General features: G+C 42.3%; 1 protein-coding gene across 2 annotated transcripts in view; it reads right to left on the minus strand.

Annotated features, from left to right (window-relative positions):
• Positions 1-27,142, minus strand: part of LOC106789446 (plexin-A4) — a 161,979-nt gene that overhangs the window by 111,566 nt on the left and 23,271 nt on the right. The window contains exons 2-3 of one of the 2 annotated variants that reach the window (XM_014753642.1): positions 24,839-25,825; positions 3,608-4,949 (exon numbers count right to left, since the gene is read on the minus strand). In XM_014753642.1, coding sequence (XP_014609128.1) covers positions 3,608-4,813 — 1,206 coding nt within the window. In that variant the 5' untranslated portion in view covers positions 4,814-4,949; positions 24,839-25,825. The remainder of the gene's footprint in view (positions 1-3,607; positions 4,950-24,838; positions 25,826-27,142) is intronic. The other variant, XM_014753641.1, reaches the window with a different exon arrangement.

The raw sequence follows: 27,142 nt of genomic DNA on the forward strand, positions 1-27,142 counted from the left end.
GACGTCGAATTACCTTTGTATCAAACTGTCGAGAACTTCTACCTGAAAGTTTTTCCTTCACCTCTTATTGACTGGGCTACAGGAGAGATGTAAAAAAGAAAAAAAACGCATCGATCGCGTACAAAGTACCTATAGGAAGATGCCCCACTTTTCCCGTATTCGAGAAAAAACATAAGGTACGGAAAAATGGGTAAAAAATATGTAACGAGGAAAAAAAGAAAATGAAGGAAAAAGGACGGAGGGAGGAAAGTCGGCGGCAAACCTTTCATGGACGTAACGCACGAAGCTGAAAACGCACAGTGGTTTTCTCTGCAAGACTCTCGAACGAGTACCTGCCAAGTACACGCCCTTTATCCCTTTTTTTCTCTACCATATAGTGCGAGCACAAAGGATAAGAAAAGAAAAGAACGGGGAAAACTAGAGAGCGAGAGAAAAATCTTTGACGAAAGCAGCCATCGCGAAAGACCTTTTTTTTCGCCATTCGAAAGTTTTTAATTGCAAAGCTCGAGCCGGGACCGAAGCGAAGCCATCCAATTTGCGCGAATAGGTTTTTCCTCGAACGTGACGGGTGGTTGGTCTCCGCCGATGACGAACCTCGCCCTTCTCCAACTTTTCTCTCGCTATCCTTTTGTGACGTAAAAATTGAATCCAAGCTAGCGGATGCACGAGTCCTACGCGATTTCATTTCTCTATAGGCGTAGATACATACGCCTCTATATGTATACTATAGTTAGTATATCTTTAGATCCGTTAGTTATTAGCTTAGCCTTTATCTAAATAGCGCATACTAAAAAAACTCTATCGAAAATACGACCACGCGATAAGGGGAAATTTATTTTCTTCTCACCGAAAATCTACTCATCGTCATTTGAAATACGTTGATAAAATAGTTTCCTTCCGTGCGCGATTCGTAAAACGATATTCTCGATCGAAGAAAAGATAAGAGAAGACGAGCGTAGAAACTCGCAATAAGCTTCCCTGTTTAACGTTCTCCTATTTGATCACCCTATTGCCGTGTACGCAGATATATATATATACAATAGGTAGGAAAACGCCGTACCCGCCTTATATATACAAATAGATACAATGACTTGCGAAAGTATTTCAACACTTACCATGAGATACTTTTATAATATACAATACTTGGAGAAATATTTAGTAAGTACGACTCTATAGATTACATAATTATATAATATACTTTTTATAAATGAATCGATCGCTTTACTTTCGTTTTCGAATTAGCGAGGAATAACCGTAAGTCGATGATGCTTTATGATCCTCTAACGCGAACATGCTAAAAAGACAAAGAGAGAGAGAGAGAGAGAGGGAGGGAGGATCATTAATCGATTTTTGCGAAAAGCAGATATTCTTGGTGAAAGCTCGTCGTCGACTCTAACGAACGTAAATACATAGATAATTTCCATTCTCGTCGTCTAAGACTCGTGCAAATAAATTCGAGCTCTCGTTCGTAGACGATATCGTTTGTTTACAGAAGCTTCGTCCGCCTCTCATTTCTCTTCTCTCTTTCTCCGTCTTACTTTCAGTTCCATAATACCGATATCAATTACGCTTATCTTTAAAAGAAACATTTACTTGGAACCTTTTATCATTTCTGTTTACATCCTCCTCGATTTACTAATTCCTTTTTATTTGGTAATAATATCGATAATAAAATGGCAGGAAATATGATCGAACCTATTAGAAATATTTATTGCATATCTATAGATCGGATTACTCGAATGTACGACTCGTAAATAAAGACGTAAATATAGATCTTTTGTAAAAGGAGAGAGAGAGAGAGAGAGAGAGAGAGAGAGAGAGAGACAGAGAGAGAGAAAGAGAGAAAGACGGACAAAGTAATTGGATCACTCGTCTCTCGGTGTTCATTCATGAGAAGGTCCAGCCTATACACAGCGTTCCCCATTCGATGAATGGAGTCGGCAAAAACGAGACACCTGTCGCGGTAGTTTTCGCTGTTCCGTTTCAAGGTCTATGACGTAGCACCATTTTTATTTTCTCTTGCCTGCGAAATTGGATTTTTTGTATTTGTACGTCGCGCGTCTCCGAAAGAAAATCTAATCGAACGTGTGAGAACAAAGACAAAATCTATATACGATTCTATTTAAAAAAAAAAAAATATTTAATAGCAAACAGTTGTCTCTCTCCGTTTCTTTCTTTTTCGGGTGCCACGCCAGCGGAATTTCTCGTACCATTTCGTCTCCCAAAGTGCCGAGTAAAACGACATTCCCCCGCTTAAAAATAGACACCCCGCGCGCTCTTTCCCCTTTCCGGCATTCTGCATTCCAACCCCTCTCTCTCTCTCTCTCTCTCTCTCTCTCTCTCTCTCTCTCTCTCTCTCTCTCTCTCTCTCTCTCTCTCTCTCTCTCTCTCTCTCTCTCTCTCTCTCTCTTAGGAAGAGGATAAATTATTCCCGATTCGGCGAGAGTCCTTCCCTAACGAAGCGTTCTTCTGTCTTAATATTTACAAGTTTTCTTCGAGTCTAAAGTAAGAAAGGGGCATGGAGAGAAAAAGAATGATATTACAAATTTCTCTTTTTGTTGTACGATAAAGGCGAATCTCATCCTTGGTAGAAAAATGATATTCTTGGCGCGTTCGCGTCCATAAGATTTCTTTATATTTTCGAAAGCAAACAGGTTCTTCGTCTTCCTTTTTCTACTGCATCTCTCTCCCTCTCATCTAACGGTGAGAAAGTATGCGATGGACACAAAGGATCTTTTCACGTTGGAAAGGGTGAGAAAAATGTCGAAGCTATAAGAGAATGCGTGAAAAAAAAGGGAAAAAGGGAGAATAAAGGGTGGGAGAAAGAACGCGGATAAGGAAGACCATAAAGGAGATAAAGATTGTTTGCACTGGTCTCCGAGATAATGTTCTTCTCTTTTTCTCGTAACTCGGCTCGTTTTCAAAGTTTCACTATATAATACTAGACCAAAGGACCCCTTCGATCCTTCTACACGCATTTTCTTGTTTATCTTCTTCTCTTTTCTTTATTTACTCCGCTCTCTCCGTCTCTTTCTCTCGTTTCCTCCCCAGCCCGTATTCTTGGAATACTACAATCTTGGGAATTTCGGATCGGAAAAATTCTTTAAGAGAATAGAACGAAATAAAATGAAAATTGTAGGGCCGAGCAAAAAAAGAGGGAAAGGGAGCGTTAGGAAAACGCCGTGTCCAGAGATAAAGGAGAGAAAGAACGAAGTAGATCTGTGTGTGAGTTGGGAAAGGGGAAAGAAAAAGGTAGAGGTACGTATAAAGAAACCAAACGAAAAGGAAAGTGCACGCGCGCGAAACGGCCTCTCTCTCTTCTCTTCCTTCCTTTCTTTTTGTTCGCCGACGAATCTGCAAGAGAACGTGGCTTCCTCCTCTCCTACGTGTATTTCCCCATCTCTTTCGTGCTCTTCGATACCACCTGTTACGTAAATACGGATGTGCCCCGCTACCCGCCTACCTCCCGCCTACCTCCCGCCTACCTCCCACATACGTCCGACGACTACTGCGCGACTATTGATTTACGACTCGTCTTTTTCGGCCCTATTTTATTCTTTTTTGTTTGTTTTAAATGCCGTAAAGGAACAAAAATGTCAGTACTCACCGTTGATATGCACTTGTGACTCGGCGAGATAAACTCCAATCCGCGTTGTCCTTCGCCAGTAAAGCATTTCTGTATATTGGTCATGAACTTCCTCCTGATAGCTTTGAGGGAATATACGCAGAGCGCCGAGAGGGGATTCGGTTCGTCGCTGCTGGTGCCGTTGCTCTCCGCGAAAACGGCGAAGAGGACGTCGTCCTGAGCGGTTATGCCGAGATCGCCGGCTAAAACGGAGCCGGCTTTACCGACGTAAGCCGCCTGCACCAGATTGTAGATCTTGACGTCGCTGGTGCAGTTGATCGGTATCTCCGAGTAGGAATAATAGTGCTCGTCGTCGTGGCAGACCCGGACGAGCTTCGATATGTAAATCGCGGTGTCGGTGTTCTTCATTTGCGTCGTGAGAAAGTAACTGAAGCCGCCGCTGCTGAACCCGTAAATGTAATTGATGGGGTACCGTTCGCGGGAGAGCGAATTTACATACATCCTGGTACCGGTCGTGACCGCGGTTTCCGCGATGTTCAACATCTTGTCCTTGTCCAAGGACCTCGAACTAACGGCAGGTACTTCGGATCTGTACGGCGAGTTCCCAGTAAACGTAACTCCTACGTACATAACCTGAGAAACCGGGGGGTTCGGTGGACCCGGCGCTATGAAAGCTACCGTCGAGGCCGTCGGATTGTTCGCGACTACCGCCTCGCGAACCTCTTGCACGACGTCCGATATATTGTGAAGATTCCGCACAGTACACATTCCCTGAAACAATATGCCGCAAGAGATGAGACGGGTCGTCGTGTAGTCGATGACCAAGGCCTTGTTGACGTTGTCCACCGGCTTCTTGAGCGTCTCTTGCGGACAGTCGATCATCGAGCAAAAGGTCGAGTCCCCCTGCGGGCCCGTCACAACCTGCACCACTGGATTCAAATCCGGCGAGAGTTGATACAAACGATTGACCGCCCCTACGTATACCCGACCCGTGTTCTTGTCCACCACCAAATGATTCATACGCTCGACTATGCTATCGTGAAACCTTTGCACTATGTCAGCTGGCGTAGAACGAGCGCTCGGCAATCGCGGCGCCAATATCACCAGGATCGCCAACAACACTCGGATTTGTCTGTTGGACGACGATCCGAAAATCATCCCTCCCATCGTCCTCGCGGATGCCGCCGCGACCGCATCGACCCCACCCTCGCCCGGGAAGACTACCATTCTATTTTACTATCTATTCGGATCCTGGTCGTCGCGATTTTTCTCCTCCTCCTCCTCCGCTGCTTCCTCCTCCCTGCAAAGGGAGTTACAGGGCCCTTCCGGCGGAGGCGGACTCTTCCAAGAGCCTCGCCCAGCCCTGAAACAATCAAAAATCGAATATGTATTAAAGTCCGCCCTCACACCTTTCCATCATCTTTCATATCAATTATTCACGTTTATCGGATTGATCCGATTAACGACCTGAAAATATAATAAAACATTATTATGTTGCCCGTTTAATTATCGATTATGAAGGTACGCGGGGCATGATTTTTTTATTAATCATGTCAATAATGCACGTATATTATTTTTCAGCCAACAAATAACGATATTATAGGTAGTATCTGTGTATCGTAGCGCGAGATTTATTTAGATTTGTAATTAACAATCGCATGCATTTATAATCGGAATATTAACGAATAGAGAAATTCGTCGAACGCATTTTCCAACAATGCCAAATCGATAAATAATATAAAGTTTGATTTGGAATCGAGAAACTCTTTCGGCTGGCATCCATTGACAAGGTTTACAACACACCGGTAATCCTTTCTTCGATCGAGATTAAACAAAAGCAAGACGAGATATCTAACAGATAATTACTATCGCGTCAGCGAGAACTCTCCTCCGCGTAGGAGAAAATTCAAGTAGGATTTCGTGACCCGAAAGGAGCAAAACTCTGACGCGGAAAAAGAGTATTATAGATAGAGAATTTATCGAGCGAAGGAATATCAGCTATCGACTCTTTTAGGGAAATGAAAGGCCCGATTTTCTGCGAGCTCTGCGAAAAATATCCAAAGAAAGAATAAGGCACGTGGTGCGGGTACTCCAATCGTCGAGGAAAACTTTTCTTTTCTTTCTTCTGGAAAACGGGAGCTGGAGAAACGGAAAGCTTGTCGGCCATCGGAGAAGCCAGGGAAGGGGTTTATTTCGATAATCGTAGCTCCTCTTTATAAATAAGTGGAAAACGTAATGATCGGCGACCAAGACAAAGGAACTAGATCGTGGCACCTATCCAACGTGGGGAAGAGATAAGTATCGGGAACTCTGTCACCCGCGCAAAGAAGAGATTACGACGACGGGGTTAAGTTAGGAACGTGCCGTACGCTTGTATACACTTTTCTTCCCATTATGAAGTAGCAACGCGCCACCTTTATGTAGGTTAAAACTATAATTAACGAGAGTCTTAATTGCCGCGACGGTTTACGAGCCGCGATACATTCGCGATCCGATCGCGATCTTAGCCTAACGAGAATGTTAACGCGAGCAGCACGGACGGGCTACAAAGAGAGAACGATGCTACGAAAAATTATTCCAGCCTTCCAAGTGTTGCTAGCCAAACATTAAACGAACCTGAAATGATAGATTAACGACGTCGAGATACTTTAGACGCGATAAATTTTCATACCACGATCCCTGACTCGTTTCCTTTTTTTTCCCCCTCCTTCCTATACGCAGTCATTTGAATACCTAATTAGAAGGAGGAATGAAAATGATTAGACACCTTAGTAGGTGTGTGTGTGTAAATATGTAATAACGAGCGATAATCGAATACAAAGTGCCTACGATGCTTCGACGAGATAAGAATAATCATCCGAGAGAAATAAATACATTTTATTTATCATCGTCGTTCGATCTTTTTCAACGGGAACTATGTTAAATAGAAATACTTTGCAAGAGGTATTTAGGTAACCATTTCTCGATCCAATTATATAAATATATGCACATTATATCTAATAAGAGAAAGAGAAAGAGGTCGCGACTCGAATCCTCTCGTTAGGAAGATCAAATCGAAAAGGAACAAGTGAAATCAAAGAAAATAAAGGAAAAAAAGGAAAAGAAGCTAGGCAGACGACGACGTTCGTCCTAAGAATTTTAAAAAGTTACTGGAATAGTAAGTTCGATTTAAGAGAAAAGAAATGAAACTTTCCTTTCTAGGAGAAGGAGAGAGAAAGTTACGAGGAGCTGGAATTTAAATAGGTCTTTCGAACGGCCAAATTAGCCGAACGTGCATGGAAGGCGGAACGGTGATGAGGAGGAGGAGGGGGGCGTTTTCGCAAGCGAAAAACACCTTTAAAGAGATAAAGTTCGTCCAAATAAAAGAACATAGTTGGATGCGGTCGAGCACGTTTAATCGGAGGAAGGGACGACGATGACACCTACCTACGACTGTTTTCCTCTCTGTATTCTTTCTTCTCTATTGTACGTTTATCGTTCCTCTACGCGTACTATTCCTCGAGAGAACCGTAAATACTCAACTAATGGACACCCGCTACCATCGTTGCTTACCCTTAATGGAGAAAGGAGAAATTATAAAGCGAGCGTAAGGAGAAAACAAGCGCCGAGAGTTGCTTTGAAGAGAAATAGAACAAAGTAAAAAAAAAGCAAGTTCAACGGGATAGCAAAGGTTTGTACTAGAGGTTTACTGGAAAGGATCGAACGTAGGACGAATCAGACGTCGTCTTTAATGAGACGAAAGAGATAGGTAGAAATAGCGGCACGTCTTTGTCGCGCATTATTCCTCCCCTCTTTCTTTGACCGCGCCAGGCTTCTTTGGAGGAGAAACACGACGGACAAACTTGGTTCGGTGCGATTTCTTTCTTGAAAAATGAACGGATAGATAGAAGGCGAGAAAAGCGTAGAAAAAGGACAAGGAAAAGATAGGAAAAAGAAGAGGAAAAGGAAAAGATCCCTTTAAATCTTTCCGCTCTTTCGTAGCTTTCTGCTCTCTCTCCTGATTTCTCATTAAGTAAATGGTCCGTAGATAAAAACTGTCGTGAAAACTTCCACGGGCAGGATTTTAAACGGATACACGAACTAAACGAGAGTTATACCCTTTATACCTACTCCAAAGGTAGAGCTTATTTTACTTTAAACCGAACTAAAACCTTTTTTTTATCTCTCTTTCTCTCTGTCTATTAATCTGCTTATCTAAGTATCTACCTATTTATTTTCTTCTTAACTCGGCAATACTTACTTATCGCATCGCGACAATTCTTATCGTTCGTCGATAAACAATTAAGCGGAAAACTAGCCTTCCGCGAGAAAACTTGGATTAATTTACTTGTAATAAAGCACGGAAGAAAAGGAAAGGCTTGCTCGATGAAAAAACGAGAAGAGAGAGAGAGAGAGAGAGAGAGAGAGAGAGAGAGAGAGANAGAGAGAGAGAGAGAGAGAGAGAGAGAGAGAGAGAGAGAGAGAGAGAGCAAATTCTCCAGCGGTCCGACGAGTTCGAGGCACTAATGAGTCTTTAACGAGTTAAACAATCGTTAATGAGTTTAAACAATCTTCCGAAGGTACGAGAAGAAGAGCACCCAGACGGGTTGGTGTCCCAACATCTCACTCCTTTTACGTTTTATAACGTCGACGATTTCTTCTTCGGTATATTCTCGAGAGTCCGAACATTCGCCGTCCGTTTTATTACCGATCAACTTTTATCTGCTTTCTTAAACTCTCTCAGCCATTCATCGCTTTCCGCGCTTTTCCGATCAAAACTAACCCGAACATCTTCGTTCCGCCATTTTACATTTATGTCTCCGTACGAAATGAATTGGGAGAAGAGATAAAATGAAAAAAAAAAAAAAAACAAAAACAAATGGAGCATTTGTCGTCTTATAGGAAACTGTATTAGATAAAGCATACACTAATACAGGGCAATTCAGACGCAAATATTAATCTACGAGTTGCAATTTATCCAACACATTTGAAAAACAACATGTCGGGGTGTTATACAACTCGTATTTTCGAAAGCGAAAAAATGCCACAACACGAGGGGATATTATTCATCCGGTGGTCAGACTCGAACCTGGGAACTCAGAATTGTTAAGCATGCACCTAAAGCGACGAGCTACCAACCGACCATCCTAAACGAGTCTTCTCCGAGTTTTCCTAACGCGTAATCATATATATAATTTGACTAAAAAAGAGTTAATAAAAGGAAAAAAAGAAAATCCTCGTATTAATACAGTTGAACTCCTTGTACGTCCTCGTTTGAAAAAGTTGTCGCAAACTGCGGTAAGAAAATAAAAAAGAAAGAAAATAGAAGGAAGGTTCGCTTGGCGTTTGCAAAGTTTTTATTGTCGAGGCGATAAGAATCGAGGGAATGACGTAGCGTAGGTTGGAACGAAGAGAGTTCCGAGAGGACAGGAGGAATGTACTCACGTTCTTTGCGAGTAACACGCTCAACCATAAACGTCTGCGAGTATGTGTGCGTTTATGCGCGTGTGTAAGATGGCCGTCGCAAATCGAGCATGCACGCACGTCTACCGTAACGGGGGTTGTAAAAGTACCTCCTCCAACGCTTCCTTTATCCACGTTTTATTTTTTTATTTCTAAATTACTTTGACTTGAAACGCACATATTCTAACACAATGAACGATAATTGAAATTTTCTTTTCATTCGCGAGGAGGTATTCATTGGCCACAGGTTGCTTGCTACGTATTTATACGTACATACGTGTATTTACCGACTCTCGTTTCAATTCATCGAGCAAAGTCGAATGCACTTTCGTATTCGCTCGGCGGCTGGTTGCATATGCAATATATCTCGAGCGTCGATCAAAACACAAGAGAGAGATGAAATATATCGAAGAAAAATAAATACAAACTGGAATGTAAAGAAAGTTACATAAGAAAGACGTTTTATTTATTTCCGGATAACAAACGAAATTAAGTGTCGACTTGTGCTCGACCGAGAGAGAAATAAAATGAACGAAAGAGAAGCAGAAGAAACGGAAAAGAAGGAGGGGGAGGAAAAAGGAGAGACTCGATGCTCGGTAAAGGCCATTTACTGGTGACAGAGACAAATAGAACCGGGTAGGTAGGTACCTACGATGACGATGGAGGCATAGCAAAAGAAAGAGAAAGACAGAGAGAGAGAGAGAGAGAGAAGCACACGTGTGTCGTCCAACTTGTTAAAGGTAGGCGAGTTGGAAGTACGAGTTAGGAGAGTAGGAGAATACGGTCGGAGAGAGTCCGTGGCAGGGCCGTGACTCGCCTCCTCGGTGCCCACCATCGCCACTCTATTGAATAATTTCGTGGCAATTAGCAAGTTGCTCCTGTTACTGTATACTCGGAACTTTCAGTTCTCTGATCATCTTTCGTCTTAACCTATATTTTCTAGATTCCGATTTAACTTTAGAAGAAGTAAAACAAATTTGGTTGTTAAAGTTAATCGAGTTTCGTAGGAATATGCCTACTACTTGTGGATAATAGTTTTAGGCTTAAACACGTAAATATGTACATATATATAGACGCGTTGATTTGGTAGAGTATGATTTTTTGAACGTCCTTTCCCAGTTGTTTCATGAATACGCGAGGAACGCATAGGCACCGTTTCCACGGTGACGAGCAACGCGAGAGTATCCCCATATTCATTTATCCTTCATATATGAATTAAACGAATTCCAAATGGGAGGACACTATCGAGTTTTCCAATTAAATATCGTGCTCGCTGCTGTTGCCGTGGATCGTTAATTCGTAGAATGATTAAAGCGACCGATTACGGACCAACGGAATGCGAATCGCACGAGGATAGATTTTTTCTTCTATTTCGTTCGTTCGTTGGTTGGCTGGCTGGCTGGCTGGCTGGTTGGTTGGTTGGTTGGCTGGCTGGCTAGCTGGCTGGCTGGTTCGTTGAAAGACGTTTCAAAGGATCGATATTCGAAAAGAGGCATATATATTTATATCCATTTTAGCTGTGGAAACAATAAATAATAAAATATAAATAAAGGAAGGTTCGTTCGTTCCAATAGGTTGTATTAGGAAGGAAAGGCTAGTCCCGCACGGTTGGCTATCTAAGCGAGCGCTAATGTGAAAGTAACGAGAACAGGGTCCAGCTCGAAGTATAATGCTGACGTAATGCTTGAGCCACGTGTTTCCGCTTAATGGAAACTTTTCGCAAATCCGCTAACCGATCGATAGCTCCTGACGTACGTACACGATGTTAACTCTCGCTAAAACTTCTCTGAAATATTTCTCTGGAAAATTGTTCCATTTTGCAAAGATCATCGAAACAAGTTCGTCAAAGGCTAAAGAGCAGATGTTTTTCCAGGCGCGTACTTAAAAGAGCCGCAAGAAGCTGCGAGACAATTTGAAAAGGACCAGGGGGCGTAGAAGAAAGATGGAGCTAAATTCTCTCCCTGTTCGGAACGTAAGCTCGTTGCCCGCCGCCGCGTTAAGTTTCTCCTATATTTTAGTGTAGACCCCGAAAGCCCCGAGGGTCTCCAACCATCGAAGCTTTGGGGTTCGCTTAAACCGATGCTTAGATAGAGAGGTTCACGCGTACTTGGACGTTGCGAGTGTCGTGCGTGCGCAAGAGGGAAGGAACGCTATAAAGCACCCTCCTCGTAGTTCGATATGCTGCACCGAGCGGGGGGTAAGGAGCAGGCGACAAAACCCAACGGATAGTCGAAAACGCACGACCCACAAACACGGGCGCACGTTGTCCCGCGGACAAAGGATACCGTCGGGACGAAATAATTGCACCACCACCACCATTGCACCCCAGCCTTTCTACAAACATAATCCTGGCTCCGCAAGTTTCAAAACTCGCGTAGCTTGAACTAGCATTAAAAGGGAGAGAGAGCGCCGCGTTTGTTTGCCTATATCGAGCCTTTTCGAAGAAGAAAACTCGGGATTGGCGGCGACGATCGATTATTTGCAGAGGCTTTGCAACATGGAAACAGTAGGGAGACAAGGACAATTCGACGAATCGAACTTAAAGATCGCATGTGTTTGCATTATTCGAAAAAGTGCCTTATATACTATGTGCTCTTCCAAAAGGAAGGACTTGCTAACTCTGGTCTAGGAGGTAAAAGCAACTCAGATCTCGGCTACCGTACCGTGGGAACTCCGGTAAGCCGAGTCCCTAAGAGAGAGAGAGAGAAAGCCTTTAACGCGTGACCAAGAGCAAGATGGAAAGAAGAACGCTCCGTGAACGTCTGTATTTAGGATAGCGAATTGAATTTCAAATGGAGTCTCTCGCGATTTCTCTCTCGCGAATAGTCCACTCGAATGACATTCGAAATTAGGACGCACCCTGGCTTTTCAATATTCTTACGCAAACATGTTTCGTCGCATGCTTCGGGTTTAATAAAAGGAGCATTGACATAAGATGGCTTCGAACAAAAAGAAAGAGAGTCGAAGTTTGCACTTTCGTTGGGAAAACTAGCAAGGTAAGGAGGAGGAGGTAAGGTGGCAAGAAAGGAGGAAGAAATAATAGATGGGTCTCGCGCGAAAAGCGACGGTTCGCGGCTCCATTGTTTTTCTTCTACGGAATGTTTATCGTAGACTATTTTAAACGAGCTTGCAGTTTCCTCCAGGGAGACGGAGAGAAAAGTCGTAAATAATAACATCTATTTCTACTCGCTTTTCTCTGTTGCTCCATTTTTTGCCTTTCTAAAATAAAAACTGGAAGAAGGAAGATGAAATTTAAACGTAACGTAATGGAGAGAAAGAAAGAAGAAGAGAGAACACGAGAAAACACGAGATCTTGTTACATTAATCAGAGCTGCCCGAAGGTTCATGGTTTTATAATGGAATGAGGGGAGAGGCTGAAGCCCTCGTGGCTCGCGTAACCGATCGATTATCGATAAAGTAATAATACTTTGTCACCAATTAAGCCGGTTACTATTAATCGTCCTGCTTTTGATCCTGCAATTAAACTTACCTTTTTTTATCTCGAATAACTATGTACGCGTGCATACGTTAAAAAATTCAGTTCAAAAAGTAAAAGTAATGCTTAGCTTTACACTGTAATAATGGAAAATATATTTTGTTCTTTGATATTGAAATAAAAGAAGAAAAATGGTTGTACCGCTTACACCACCGTAAGCGCATACTTTTATGGTGGTCGGAAGACTTTGAAATCAGCGTCGCTCGTTTCTTCGCATAGAGCAGCTCGAGTACTGGCTAGATAGGGCAAAAGAGGGGGACCAAGGGGAAGAACAAGAGCACCGTAAGGCTTTTCCATCCAACCTAATCCAGTTTTGATTATAAATCACTTAAAGCCGTCGTCCTGGCGGCGAAACGAAGTTTTCCAAGACTACGACGACGTCCGTTCGCCGCGTCCAACCCTTATTTTCCTCGACTACTTTTACCGACTTTGCCGTGCCGAGTAATTGAAGGATTTATACGGAAAAAACGTCGAGCCTCGTGAAATAAAAGATAAAGACTAAAGACACCGTACGCCCCACCACCCCCCTTGTTTTTCCGTCCGAAGCTCAAAGGAAAAAGAAAAATCAACCCCACCTTCGCACAAATTTTCTTTTTCTTTTGTATTTTCCGTTTGATTCATTGTATTCTCTCATGGATATTGCACACGCAATAGCCAAGCATCTACGTAAGCGCCTTCGAGATATAATCTCTTTTTAGAATAGTTAACTCATCTTTTTGTCTTGAATCATTATAGAAAAAAATGTACGGAATAAATGCTAGAAAAGTATATTGAAGCGATTAGGTAAAATAAAGAAAAATACTAGAGAGAAGGAATTTAGGTTTGTCGGACGAGTTGAAGCAATTTGCACTTTGTCTGAGATGATACACCGTAGCTAGCTTCCTAAATGCATCACAATGTCAAATCACGAGTAAGCACGCGTTACGTCAGGGTTAGCATGATTCATACGCGAGATAACGTCGCACGTCGAGGTAATTATCGTCCTCGTAAGCGAACAAAAGGCCATGCGCAAGGGGTATCTTAATGAGCGACGGAGTGGAAAGCCGGATTCGATCTCGAATCGATGACGTCGCGTTATCCTCGAATGAGGAGGCATTCGAGAACCTTCGTCCTTTCCATTTATAACATTTTTCCTCATTTATAACATAGCAAATACGAAGATATAATATATACGATATACGTATGTATACAATACCTACGTATGCATTTATGTACCTACTTGCGTATTTCGAATATTTAAATTCATTTTCAATTCATTTTCAATTCACTCCCAATTCATTTTCAATTCATTTTAATCTGTCGCCTTTCGGCGAATAGTGTTTTATTAAAAGACTAAACGCAACCCGCGATAAATAACTTCTAAAATTCAGCCCGTTTAATTAATACCCATACGGTTATACTTTGTAGCTTTATTCGAGAGCCGAAGTTGATTTTTTGTTTTCATTCGCTTCCATAACAATACCCGTTTTATAAAATTTATTTTCATAAATTCGATATTATATCCCAATGAGGATCGGAGAAAGATTTCCGATAAAAAATAAACAATATTGAATAATAAGCGAAAATGATGATCGGCTCTAGAAATTATTATGAAAAGTACTAAATCGATAAAGGGAGGGCAGGGCACCAAAAGTTCGTAGACTTTAAAACATCGGCTTGGAACTTTTGACCTATCTGCGTAGAAAAAGCTGATAGCAATGAAAAGAAATCGGAAGGTCGGAAGTAACGTAACGTTCTTATCTCTTATCACATTTTCTAACGTGAAAAGCACGGAAAAGGAAAAATCGTAGAATGGTAGGGAGAGAGTAGAAGAAAGCCGCCGAGAGATCGTCCACCGGCAGCAGCAGAGCCGGGCCAATGTAATTTCATCCACTTTTTATTGGCACGAGGCGAACTTTGAGGCCTTAAGCCACTTAGATTTAATAGCGCGAGCGCGTTATACACGCTGCAAGAGAATAAGAAAGACGAAAAGAGATCTTACATTAAACGAACAAAACGACGGTGCAAGAGTAATTCATGTTAGAAAATAAACTAAATAAATATTACTCGACAATTTTCATGACAAAGCGCATAGGAAAACAACAAAGAAGAAAAGATTAACCGTTAATTAACATGCTCCGACGGAAGGAGAAACTAGCAGCATCTGCGAATGTTCCTTGCATTCCTCTTATTAACTATTATCCTATACGTAGAGAGAGAAAATAATAAGGACTTTTCGAGTTTGCATGTAGTGGCGTGCATACGTAATTTGCATATATATGTAATATATACATGGTGTTCCGATTGGCGAAGGAACGTTTGAAAGTTTTCTCGAGTGGCGTTTACCTTTAAACCGTATCCGCTCGACGCGAGTAAGGCTTCGTTAACCCAAAAAGAGGTCGTAAAGTTCGTTCCAACAGCGAGTATTTTCCAACACCCCTACTGGCAAGACTTACGATCCAACTAAGTAATGATTTCTAATGCGACCCAACGACAAAATAAGATGTTCAACGTGTTGTAACGTCCTAGAACAAATACAAATCCTAAATTAACAATTATAAAAACGCGGCATTCTCAATGATATCTCTCTAAAATCACAACGCTCCGATCGAATCGATTTTTCTAAAGCGAGAACCCGTACCGCGAACAAAAAATACAAAACATCGTTGCACTTACTTACGAATACGCACGCGTACGTACATATCTACTGTATAAACTTTTAATCTCTCGCTCGAGGCGTGCCAAGGTGAGGTGAAATATCTTCTTGGAAGATCGATAACGCAAACCCTCTCGTCTTCGCGAAACTACTATCTTCTAAGAAGAAGAAAAGCTGAGAAAAAAGAAATATATAAAAATATATAATATAAACGGTTTCTTCGGCTTTAATCGAATGACGTAAGAAGAACGACGGGGTTAATACGACGAGAGAGATCTTTTGCATATACATCCGAGTGTTATCGTTGCACGATTCATTTGCATACGGAATAAATATCTGAGGCTCGCAATATCTATCTCCTATCATCTAACAGAGATCGCTTGTTCTTTTTTCCAAATAAAAAATAATTCATCTAAAATAGGAAAATATCGACGAAATAAATCAAAAACATCCGATCGACGACACGCGACGGTGCTTTAATATTCCTGCAAAGAGTTAGGACATCCGATTTCTCCGACGTTCTTGCGGAATGAATGCTCGAAAAAAGAAAGGCGTGCCAAGTTATTAGGCGAAAGCGAACACGCGGATGTCATCCGTGATAATAAGATGTTTCTTTTCCAAAAATTACGAGCCATTTATTCTCTCTCTCTCTCTCTCTCTCTCTCTCTCTCTATTTACATTTTCTTTCCTTTTACAGTTCGAAAGCTCATGTATATATCCCGTACGTAGATGCGTTACGTAAAACGAGCAATATTCGTCGTCGCAAAAATGCGTTAGCCACATTTTATTACGTGATAATAAAGGAAAGAGAAGAATAGGAAGGAGGAGAGAGATATGTTATCTAAACACGAAAAGGCTCGAGACACGATAGTTTCGAGGGAAATTATGAGGACGATCAACGATGGATAAACCGAAGCCGCTTCGTTTTTCAACGCGAAAGGAAGCAACCAGGCGACAAAGTGGCTCTGCGTGTACTCTACCTCGTCGATCACGTTTAACGATAAACCATTCAAAAGTATTACGTACGAATATGCTTGTCGCGCTAACGGCTAACAGAGATCAATGGTTCCCCGATGAGATAATTAATACGTTTCTAGTTTCAACGATATCGTCCCGTTGCGTATTGCTCGCGCGTTTATATATATATATAGGTATAGAAAAAGAGAGAATTTTTGCTCCAAAGTATACATTGGAATATACGATTCTTGGTTTACTTGTTCTGAATAAATGATCGAGTCGGGAGAAACACGTATATTTATGCAGCACGTCGATTAATAATTTACGACGAGTATAATCAATGAAAAATGTTGAAATATCGTTAAGGATCGAACAAGGATCTCAATTCGTTTGGAAAAAAAAAGGAGAGACTCGCCGGGCAAACGACCATTTCTTTATCTCATTCTTCATCATTTTCTCATTGTCGAGAAAAAAGAAAAACATGGAGAGTAAAAGCGAAAATTCAAAGGGCAAAAAGCGAGGCAATGATCAGACGGGTGGCTACCGCGAGAAGAAATAATAAGAAGAAAAGGGAGAGGAAAGTAAGGGTGAAGAAAATTGAAAATTGCCCCGGTAGGCAGCAGTTACCGTAATGACCCGTATTATCGGAACTCTTTGTGGCGTTTCGCTAAAGTTACGCCCGATATACCACGGTTATTCCACTTACAGTCACTCATCGAAACTCGAGTCGGTCCCAAAGAAAATATACGAAATTTGAGAAAAAGCGAATAAAGAAACGTCTTAAGTAATTGGAGGATCGATCGAGGAGAGAACGGCCACGCATTTGCGACTTTTTGTATGCTCCGAAATTTCTTATTTCCCGTTATAACGATGATAATACGTTTGGTCGCGTTGTCTTTGAAAAAAACACCTCCCCGCGAGGTAAAATGATTAATGACGATTACGACTTCCATCGTATTCCGTCGCGGCCGGCTAATAAATCTCTTTTCCAAACGGAAAGACGCGCGCGACTCTCTCCTACGCAAAACGAGGCCGATTAATCATGGTCGGGCGAACGCAAGCGGGAACAATGCAGCGGGAACATCATTCGTAAGCATAAATCGTATCGCATCGTCGTCGGTAATGCCCAAGTTATACCAATGATCACATCTCCTGCACGTATCGCTCAAAATTCTCATTACGATGCGAGACGCCAATGCCGCTGCGCAACATTGCTTTTTTAACCGACGATTTTCAAATGTAGCTGTATATCGTCGTATATTTTTCTATCACTCGCTGGATGAGCCAGTGTCTAGTCTTCGTTGGCACTAACTTCCGCTCGAGAATCCGTCGTCCGACAGAACACTGTCCGAACGCTTCCTTCCATTTTCTTGTCACCTCCTTTCTGTACTCTAGATCCTCGACTAATTGTAAAAGACTCGCAACTAGCATGAAACTCGGCAAACCGAAAGAAAGATAAGCGTGACTGGTACACTTTTTATACCTACTATTATTTATGTCGGCAAAGCATAAGACATAAGTTTTTCCTTGGAAATTACCTTCCGTATCACCTCTTTCTGGTATCTATCTCTTTCGGAACACCCAGTAGCGCACACGTATGCGCTACGAAAGAACAATAAGCGCGATCGAGTTACCAGCGAAAATAAGTCGTGACGACGATGATGATGAGGACGATGATGGAGGTGGAGATTACGCGCAGTTCTTTTCGTGAGCTAAACTTTTTCTAATTATCAACTGCGATAATTGAACGAATGATTCTTTAAACGAGTCGATGACGCACGAAGAAATCTACAACAAACATCTGCATGAACATTGAATGTGTACAGAGATTTAAGTTATTTACAAAATCTAATGTATCAACGTTCCCAAGAGATCTCGGCGGCACTGCAATCCTTTACGAATCAAAAGAATCATTTTTCACGAAATTATCATCGGAGATAATTGAGAAAAGAAAATTTCTACGACTCTTGTTGCAGTCCGATGCGACAAAGATAGGCTCCTTGAAAATGAATTATTAGCGATCCTAACTCGCGATTTCTTTTTTCCTTGGAGAAGAAGCAGCAGATTCTTACGACGTTACTCGGCACGAAAATTCGAGACAACGTTTTCTTCTTACTTATTCAAAAGAGAGAGAGACAGAGAAGAAGCTCTCCCAAGCTCGAGACAATAAACTCAGGATTTATTCGATCCAATTTTGGCTGTCGGCGCACGATAGCATCTGCATGCGATGTTCTCCTTCTAGTACTTTGTCTTTCCTATCTTTCTCTCCCCCTCCCTCCCCCCCCCACCTAAAATAGCGAACATGAATTTTATTTCTTCGTTAATATCGGAAAGGAAAGATTTTCCAAGTGTTAGAAAAGAAAAGACGTTCCTACTGTGTAAACGAACATACTATCGATTCCATAATAATGATCTTTGCCGTAATATAATTTGTATAATTGGTATAGTTGATCTAAAACGAAATGAAAAGAAGAAGAGAAAGAGAGACACGGATAGAGAGATAGATAAGAAACAGAAAAGAAGATTGGCACTTGGTCTAGAGAGGAGGAGGGAATTTCACACGTTGTTAATCAAGCGAGAAAGGAGGAAGGTGGGACGAGGGAAGTAGAGATCGAAAGCAAGAGATTCGAAACCAGGGGAGGAGTTTCTTCCAGCTTTACACGCGACACATTCTCTGTTTCGCCTTCCTCGGGTCGTATGTCTACACTTTATCCAAGCGATAAAACGGCCTTGGCTCGGCTACGCCGGAGAAATTGCACAACGATGGAGTCCTCTCTCCCTCCCACCCCATCGCAGTCTCCTTCCAGGCCACCGCAGAGGAGAAATTCTGACGTCGAATAGCCCCACGGATCCCCTCTGCCATCCACGTGGATCCTCGAATAAAGGAGTCGACCAGCTGTAAAACGGTGGACCGTTATTACGAGGAGGGTGAAGGCACGAGACACGAACTAGGCTGGGAGTTGCTCGATGGAAGGGGAGACCATCCGAGCAGCATCCCGAGCAGCAACCGTTCTCTCTACGTAACTCACTGCCGGACTAGTCTTTTCTTCTCTTTCATCTTTCCTTTCCCGTCCTTTGCCGACTGCATCGGAAACGAATCGGTGCTGCCGGAGAATCGATAGACTATTTCAACGGATCAACGAATTTAGTATTTAAATATCTACTTTTTGTCTACATATCGAAAAAAAACTTGTTTTGCCTTGGGAACAAAATAAACGAGAAGGGGGAATAAAACAGAAAGCCGTGTTGAAAAGAAATTGTGGAAACAATTGTGGGATAGTTTAACTCGAAGAAACGATTACTCAAAGAACGGTGAGTGTTTACGAGAGCAATTAACGATTCGAAGAGACTCGCGAAGGCCGCTCGAAATCGACTGGAGGACCACCGGTCGCAGCTACACGAAAGCAGAGGAATGCGATCTTGGGGCTTCGAGGTACGAGGCAACGGCAGCAACGTAGGGGCAAGCAGAGTAGGTGCGAGAGGGGCGAACCGTTCCGTTCTAAACGAGTTCCAAGAAGAAAGACAAAGGCTCGATAATGACGAGGAGAGAGAGAGAGAATCGAACTGAAGGGGGTAAAAGAAGATAGATAAAAGACCAAAGAAAAAGCTAATACGACTCGCCGTGAACTAATTTGACTTTGCACGTTCCTTCGATCTTCAAAAAGTCAGCTCGGAACGCATCGAATTTGAAATATCACGGTGCACGGAAAGTTGTTTCACATCGATGTCGAAGGAGAACGCTAATCGATTAGACTAAAAACGAACGATTACCTATTTCATTTTCTTCTTCCTTGGAGGATGAGCAAGCAGAATAGTTCGAATGTCAAACCACTTGTAGCTCGCTCGATTCCTTCCAAGATTAATGACCTATCTCTCTCTTTCTTTCTTTCCATCTCCGTCGGCAGAAGTAAAGGTGTAATAAGTGTATATAAAGGAATCGCCATCGAGACGTAAGTGGAATTTGTAGACCGCAATGATTATTATTTATCGAATAGATCTAAGGGAGACCGATCAGAGTTCTAGATCGCAAACGACCGATCTTATCCCGATTCTTACGTATCTTGATCTTATCTCGACTATTAAATACTTCGATCGAATTGTCTCTTTCTTTTGAGGAGAAGAGATTTTGGAACGATTAAAATTAAGATCGAGAGAGGGAGAGAGGGGCAGAGGGAGAGAGAAGGCGGGGTCTTCTTGGCTTACGTAAATGGTATGAATATTCATGAGACGCATTGAAAGCCTTGGAATTCGGTGATTACGCGGAAGGATCGGGTTCGCGTTAATTTCCAGTCCTCCTTCCGCCCTAGTACAACCAATGTACTATTCTGATGCTACTCTAGTAAGGCTAGAACTAGCTTCAAATCTCTTTTTTCTCCCCCTGCCTCTCTCTCTCTCTCTCTCTCTCTCTTTCTCTCCCTCGTTTCATTTCAAACTAGTTACGAAATAAGGTCGTGTTCGTCAGATTTTGTTTGGAAAATACCAATGTTAAGTCATCGAAGATAGAGAGAAAGAGAAATATAGACTGAATCTAAATCGTAGAGAATAAATTTCCTTGATATTTCAATTGAATCTATTGAACATAAGATAATATTATTTATAGATAAACAGATATAGAAAGAGATGAGAATACTCGTATATATTCACAAGTACGTACTTACTTACAGAATCGATGTACCTAGCGATTAGTACTCGGTCAAAAAACGTCTCACACTTAATCGTCGAGTCGAGTCACGTAGGCGATACCCACGTCGTTGGAATTCTCTCTTAGAGTCACCGTCAAAATACGAAACCGGCTGACCGAAATTCCTCTCTCTTTCTCTTTCTCCTTCTCTTGCTCGTACTTGAGCTTTTCTCCTAGGAAATGTTTTCTCTCGAAAATGAATTTTCGGAGAATTTCAGCAGGCCCAGCCGGATAATATCGTTTTCATAACTATCGGTCCATCGCGAGAAAAGTCAAAAACTAGATTTGTGGAAACGGATGGCTTTGGATCGATAAAGTTGTAATCGCTTTGGCCCGACGGTCGCAAACATAGACCTATCCAAAGGTTGCTCGAGTCGAGGCCAAGGCACCTTGGGAGCGAATGGACACTGAATCATTCGCGCGATAATCTATGCCAGCTCCCGATAACAAAAGATAAGATCGGATCTCTCTTTTATCTTCCTATGCAGCTCGCGTACGCAAGAATTTCATGGGTAAACGAGTACCGCTCACCTAACCCGACTTCCTTCCTCTTTTTCCATCTCTGTCTATTTCTCGGAAGTCGTCCTTCTAATTTTATCGCGCGAACGGTTCGCATTTACGTCGAGTTAATAAGACGATTAGTCAACGACTCGGCAAGACCGATCGATCGCTTCGTTATTTTACGATGGATAATGTTATTTACAAAAAACAAAACAGTATTTGTTCAACATCGAATTCCTGTCTCGATAGACTCGCGAGAACACATTTACGCGAGAGCACATTTACGCATATTTCTTCTTTCTGAATTTCACGAAAATCTTTTGCATCCAACTATTTGTGAAACACGAGAGTTCGAGTAAATAAATGTAAATCATTTTCTTAGTTAGACGATGATTTCCGAGCGCGGAGCGTTATTAAAATTAAATTTCTATCTTTATCTCTATTTCTCCTTCTCGTGTTCGCCCTTGGCTTACTTTCCCCTTACAATCCCCTACAATCCCCTTACTTCTAAGATAATGTAGAGAGAGAGAGAGAGAGAGAGAGAGAGAGAGAGAGAAAAGAAAGCATAGTCGTCGTTTATTTGAACGAATCAAGCAAGCGTTATAGAACTTTGTCTCGATGCGAGAATTACTTCCTAAAATATACATGTATATGTATGTTATTTGCGTAAAAAAACCAACTTATAATAAACAAGGGAAATAAAATAAAATCGGTTGAATTAGAATAGAAATGTTTTGTAAAAATGATTAAAGCTAGACGTACATGCGATCTTAAAGTAATCAAATAGTTTAGGTACATCGTTCATACATTGTTGGTTTCGTTGCAGGTCGTGCGTCTGAAAATTGATTAGCCCATTCATACCTTTTCTTCTATCTTTTTCTCTCTCCTACGTCCACTCAGCCACCCCACGCGTATTTAAGTACCGCATACGCGTCTAGTATATACGTAGTATATATTATACATATATATGTATGTATGAACGTGTCTTTCCGCCTAACGTAGAACGACTTGACGTACAATGAATTTCGACTCCGGACGCATGCTTTACACGTCACAGTTGCTAGGCCGTCCTTTCTTTCCGTTGAATAATCGCTCGCTCGCAACTTCAAATTTTCGACTTTTCCATTTTGTTTGCTGATGATTCGAAAAGAAATACTCGAACGTATTGACATAAGTTTATTAAAGAAAACTCGATCGAAAAGCGCACGTACGGTAAAGTCGATAGGAAAGTATAAACTTGTCGCGAAAATCAAAAATGGCGTCTACGGAAAGTCTCGCAAAGAAGATTCGCCAAGGATGGGATCCGTTGGCGATTATCCGTCGCGAACACTCTCTACTCTCTAGGGTAGAATAAACAAACCCAAGTCACGAGAGAGAAAGCGACGAGGACTGCACCGCGATCGGCAAACGATAATACTCAAACTTATCGGACTCCTTTTTATCTCGAATCGTGTTTTACTTCGAGTTCGATCGCACGGAATTCCATTGTTAGAAATCGAATGGATGAAATCATCCTCTGACTAATGAGACATTACTCGAAATCGAGCTGATATATATTTTAGTATTTACGTAAAAATTCCCGATAGCCTAACTACTGTATAGCCTGGTATATCTGGTTTTCGAGCCAAAATTGTTTCTCTTTAAATGCGCACGAGTTTAATCGTAACTACACATGGCTTATGAATCAAATGACAATTTCATTGAAGAAATTCCAAGCTCGTTATAATGATGTTCGCGCAATGACAAAGAGTTGACAAAGGGGAGGAGTTTCTGCGAAAACAACATTGTTGCTGCCGGTTACACAATGGATACTTAATTAATATTAAAGACGTCGACGCATACGCTTACGCTCACACATAGTAAAGTTAAACTTGCGCGAAGGGAATCAAAGGCGATGGAAAGTTTAGAGTAGGGCGCTTCGCGTCTCCATCGTTCGCGCGAAAATGAAAGGACAAACGAGGATGGTCGGGCTAACGGGGCGTTATGAATACCACCGTCGACATTTACATGGGAGAGACAAAAGACCCATAACGAAACTCGGCGTATCCATCTTACGGTAAGCTTCGCATTTCCATGACCACTCGCTGGAATATAGACCAGGGAGCTAGCTAAAACGAAGGGAAAGGAAAGGAAAGGGAAAGAGAAAGGAAGAGAGCGGGGCAAAGAGAGAGAGAGAGAGAGAGAGAGAGAGAGAGAGAGAGAGAGAGAGAGACAAACAGAAGTAGAGTTTAATGCGAAGAACTTCAGGAACGAGCAACTCACGCTCGGTTGCCGTTTCGCGTTTTAAAAAATAGAGCGATATTCATGGGAACATATACTTGCAAAAATAATCTACAAACAAAAACTAGGTAGGGAGAAAGAGAATTCGGTCGGAAGATTTGAAAAACGATGCTATACACTTTAAAGCGAACGAATTCAAAATGAACGCCGTAAAATTTCATTGGATGCTGGATGGAAACTGCACGATGTGGTAATAACGAGGTAAGAATAATCAAAAAATAGAAAAAAATGGAAAAGAAAGGAGAGAGAGAAAGAGACAGCGTTTTATATTTTATTTTGATAATATTCGTTACTAATGATGGGTTATACATTTCATATCGTCGTACGAACGATAAGCGAATGAAACGAGTGCTTTGTGTTCTCTTCTTCGTGTATTTGTTCTTGCCGTGTGAAACGTCGAAGGAAGCCCAGCTTGTCCAAGCTTGCCTAAACTTGTTCAATCGTGTCTAAGCTCTTCTTTCGATAGTATTAGATAGAATTGAAAAAAAACACTGCAATCCTAAAGGAACATTGTAATGTAGGATGGATATTGGAGGATGACGGCACCTTTGAGTCTAAAGCGGTCAAGAGATCGTGGCTCGAGGTCAAAAAATAAAAGAGAACGCCCCCTCTTCTCGCTGCGAGAGAGGAAGAACAACCTAACTGGCTTCTCCGTTCCTAACTCGCATGCCACATTACACAACGCGATCATCTTTTTCATCATCGATCACTCCCATGGAATTTCCTGTTTCGAGATTGAAAATTATCGATAGCCTAACTATTAAAGTCGCTAGACAATCCAGGAGGAAAATTTTCAAAGACAAGTCGGAAAATTCGTTTAACCGACAACACTAGGCTGCTGCTACGCTATTATTACTCTATGTTCTTTTGTATAGCCAAGAAGCAAGAATATTTACCTTCTATCTAAATCGTGAGATAAAATTTACGTGTCACAGCGTTGACGCCTCTCAGTAGTGTATCGCATTCGAACCGGATTTCGTATAAAAATGTCGGCCGCGGGGCACGCGATGCGAGCGGAGCGCAAACATGGGGGGGGGGGAGCGATCGCCTTCCAAGAATCATTCAAAAGCTTCGAAACGTTCGACCGCCGAAAGGGATATTATTTCGAACGTTAATCGAAACGTTGATCGAACGTTTTCAAGGAACAGTCGAAAAGGATAAATGCATCCATCTTTTACTCGTCGATTGGCTCCGTACAAAATACAAATACCTATTTTAACGGCCTTGCTAGGAGGCGACACATTCAAGAGAAAACGTTACCTGTCACGCGTTCCTGCGTTCCTCGCTAACTCTCGTCTCTCTCCGAATTAGCCAAACGTCCCTCTGGTCGACAAGGCTGAACATTATCCCTCGAAGAAACACGTAGAAATTGATCCTACTATCCGATCTTTTTCACATTCACACTTATTACACTTTTCATAACACCGTGTTGCAACGACTTTTTTTATTTCTTCAATCGCACTGTATTCCTTTCGAGATAAAGAGACGACAACGACGATACGATGACGACGGCGAAAACGACAACGACAACGACAACAACGACAGCGACAGCGACAACGACGACGACAACGACGACGTAACGACGATATATAAAAGACGACACAAAGCGATGACGCGGCGACGACAAGGGAAGAGGTTAAAGAGATAAATATTAAAAGATGAAGTGAAAAGAGGAAGGAAAGGAATAGAAGACTCGAATAAAAACGTAGAAATGTAGAAATAGAAGAAGGAGAAGAAAAAAGTATCGGTTCCTTTCACGTGATCGCACAGTAACACACGCGCGCGCGTCCTTCCATTCAGTGCAACGATCGTACGGCGGACTGACCCCGGACCGTGACTCACGACAACGTTCGCAGTCGCAGCCGCTCGTTCGGAGGAACGAGCGCGCCCGAGGTTGGCCGAGGTTGGCCGAGTCCGTGCGAGTTCGGCCGAGCCCTGGCCGAGTTAAGCCGAAGGAGAACGAACGCGTACGGATTCGACCGCCCACGCGCGAACTTGCACGAAAGCGTTCGATCGGGCGTGCGCGGCACTGCACGACGGTGCTTATCCGGCGCACAACACGTTGCCTTGGTACTCGCGTTCGCTCTCACTCGCTCTGCATCGAGGGGGTGTCGCGTGACCACCGAGTAACGAAATACTATACCGTCTAGTACGAAGGCCTCTCTAGACCAAAGTCGGGGAGAAAACCTCCTCCTTTTTTCGCCTCGCGTTTTCTCGATCCTCGGATTTGCCGTAGGTCCAAACGACCTGGAAAACAATGGCGCTTCCTAAAAACTCATCTTCCATCTTACTTTCTCTCTCTCTCTCTCTCTCTCTCTCTCTCTCTCTCTCTCTCTTCCTACTAAGTTTCTAGCTACGATTTCAACGAGAAATTCGTGCCCTCCTACGGGATCGATTCTCTTTTATACTCTTATCGGATTTACTCGGGAGCTTTATTCGTATCTCCCCGAAGAACGTTTCTCCTCAACTCTCGAGATCTTCGGCGAAGCCTCGAGAAGAACTTATTTACGTAATAAAAAGCGCATTCGCCAGTAAAGAGTACAATAGTCGAGTAAATGAAAAAACCGCGCTAATATTAAAAAGAGCCGCTTTTAATAAAACACGGATCGTACTAAATCGACGATTTCTTTGTAGATTTCGTAAGGAGCAAGTGCAGGCTTAAAGCGCAGGCTTAAAGCGAAGCGTGCAAAGGTTTCTGGAACGGGTGGCAGGGTCGCACGAGCGAGCCTTCACGGAGTTCATCGACGCAACGAGTTTCACCGAAGTGAAACCGCACACGTTGTTTTTTCCCGATGATCGCTCGACGAATGCGCGCGTTTGCGCGTTTTCTCACGCATTTTTATTCTACCGCAGAGAAAGTTAATAGACGTTTACGGCATTTTCAACATCGCTTATGGGATTAGCGAGCGAAGATTACCCAATTGTTTTATTTATTCATTTGCTACTTCATTTATCCAATAGTAGAAAGATGCAAACGGAAAATGTGGTAGTAAGAGTTATTTATTCGAATCTAAAGGATCCATCGATCGATCGAATTTCATCTATTGCTTTCTCGAGTTATGCGACAAATTCTGACATAACGGTTAAAAGCGATGCGTAACTCGACACCGGCTGAAGCTTCGTTGCGCGAAAATAATACGCGCGCACAATCCGCGAACTATGACAACGTTAGCAGATATTACTAGGCACGATGTGAAAGTTTGATCCGCCTCTCGGACGGCAGGAGCAACCTCCGCTCCGTCCGTATAAATACGTATGCAATACTTACCTACGTGCATGCATAGAGATGAACGGACGCGCACCCACCGCGGCCCAACGAAAAACTACCATATAGAAAATCCACATTCCGGGCGCGCCGGAATGCTTATTATATATGTTCGGCTTATTAAGTAGTCCAGTCAATAAGAGGCAAAGTGCCGACTTTTTGAGCACCCGGCCAAAAACTTGATATAATGGTAATTCGACGACGCTGAATCGAATGGTGCWAATTTTTTTGCAATTGGATCAGGAGATTTTTGAGAAAAAGGGTAAAAAAGGGTAAAAAACGGCCGTATCTTAGAATCT

Source organism: Polistes canadensis, unplaced genomic scaffold (genome assembly GCF_001313835.1).
Source record: "Polistes canadensis isolate GaletaPanama2010 unplaced genomic scaffold, ASM131383v1 scaffold_183, whole genome shotgun sequence".
NCBI lineage: Eukaryota > Metazoa > Arthropoda > Insecta > Hymenoptera > Vespidae > Polistes > Polistes canadensis.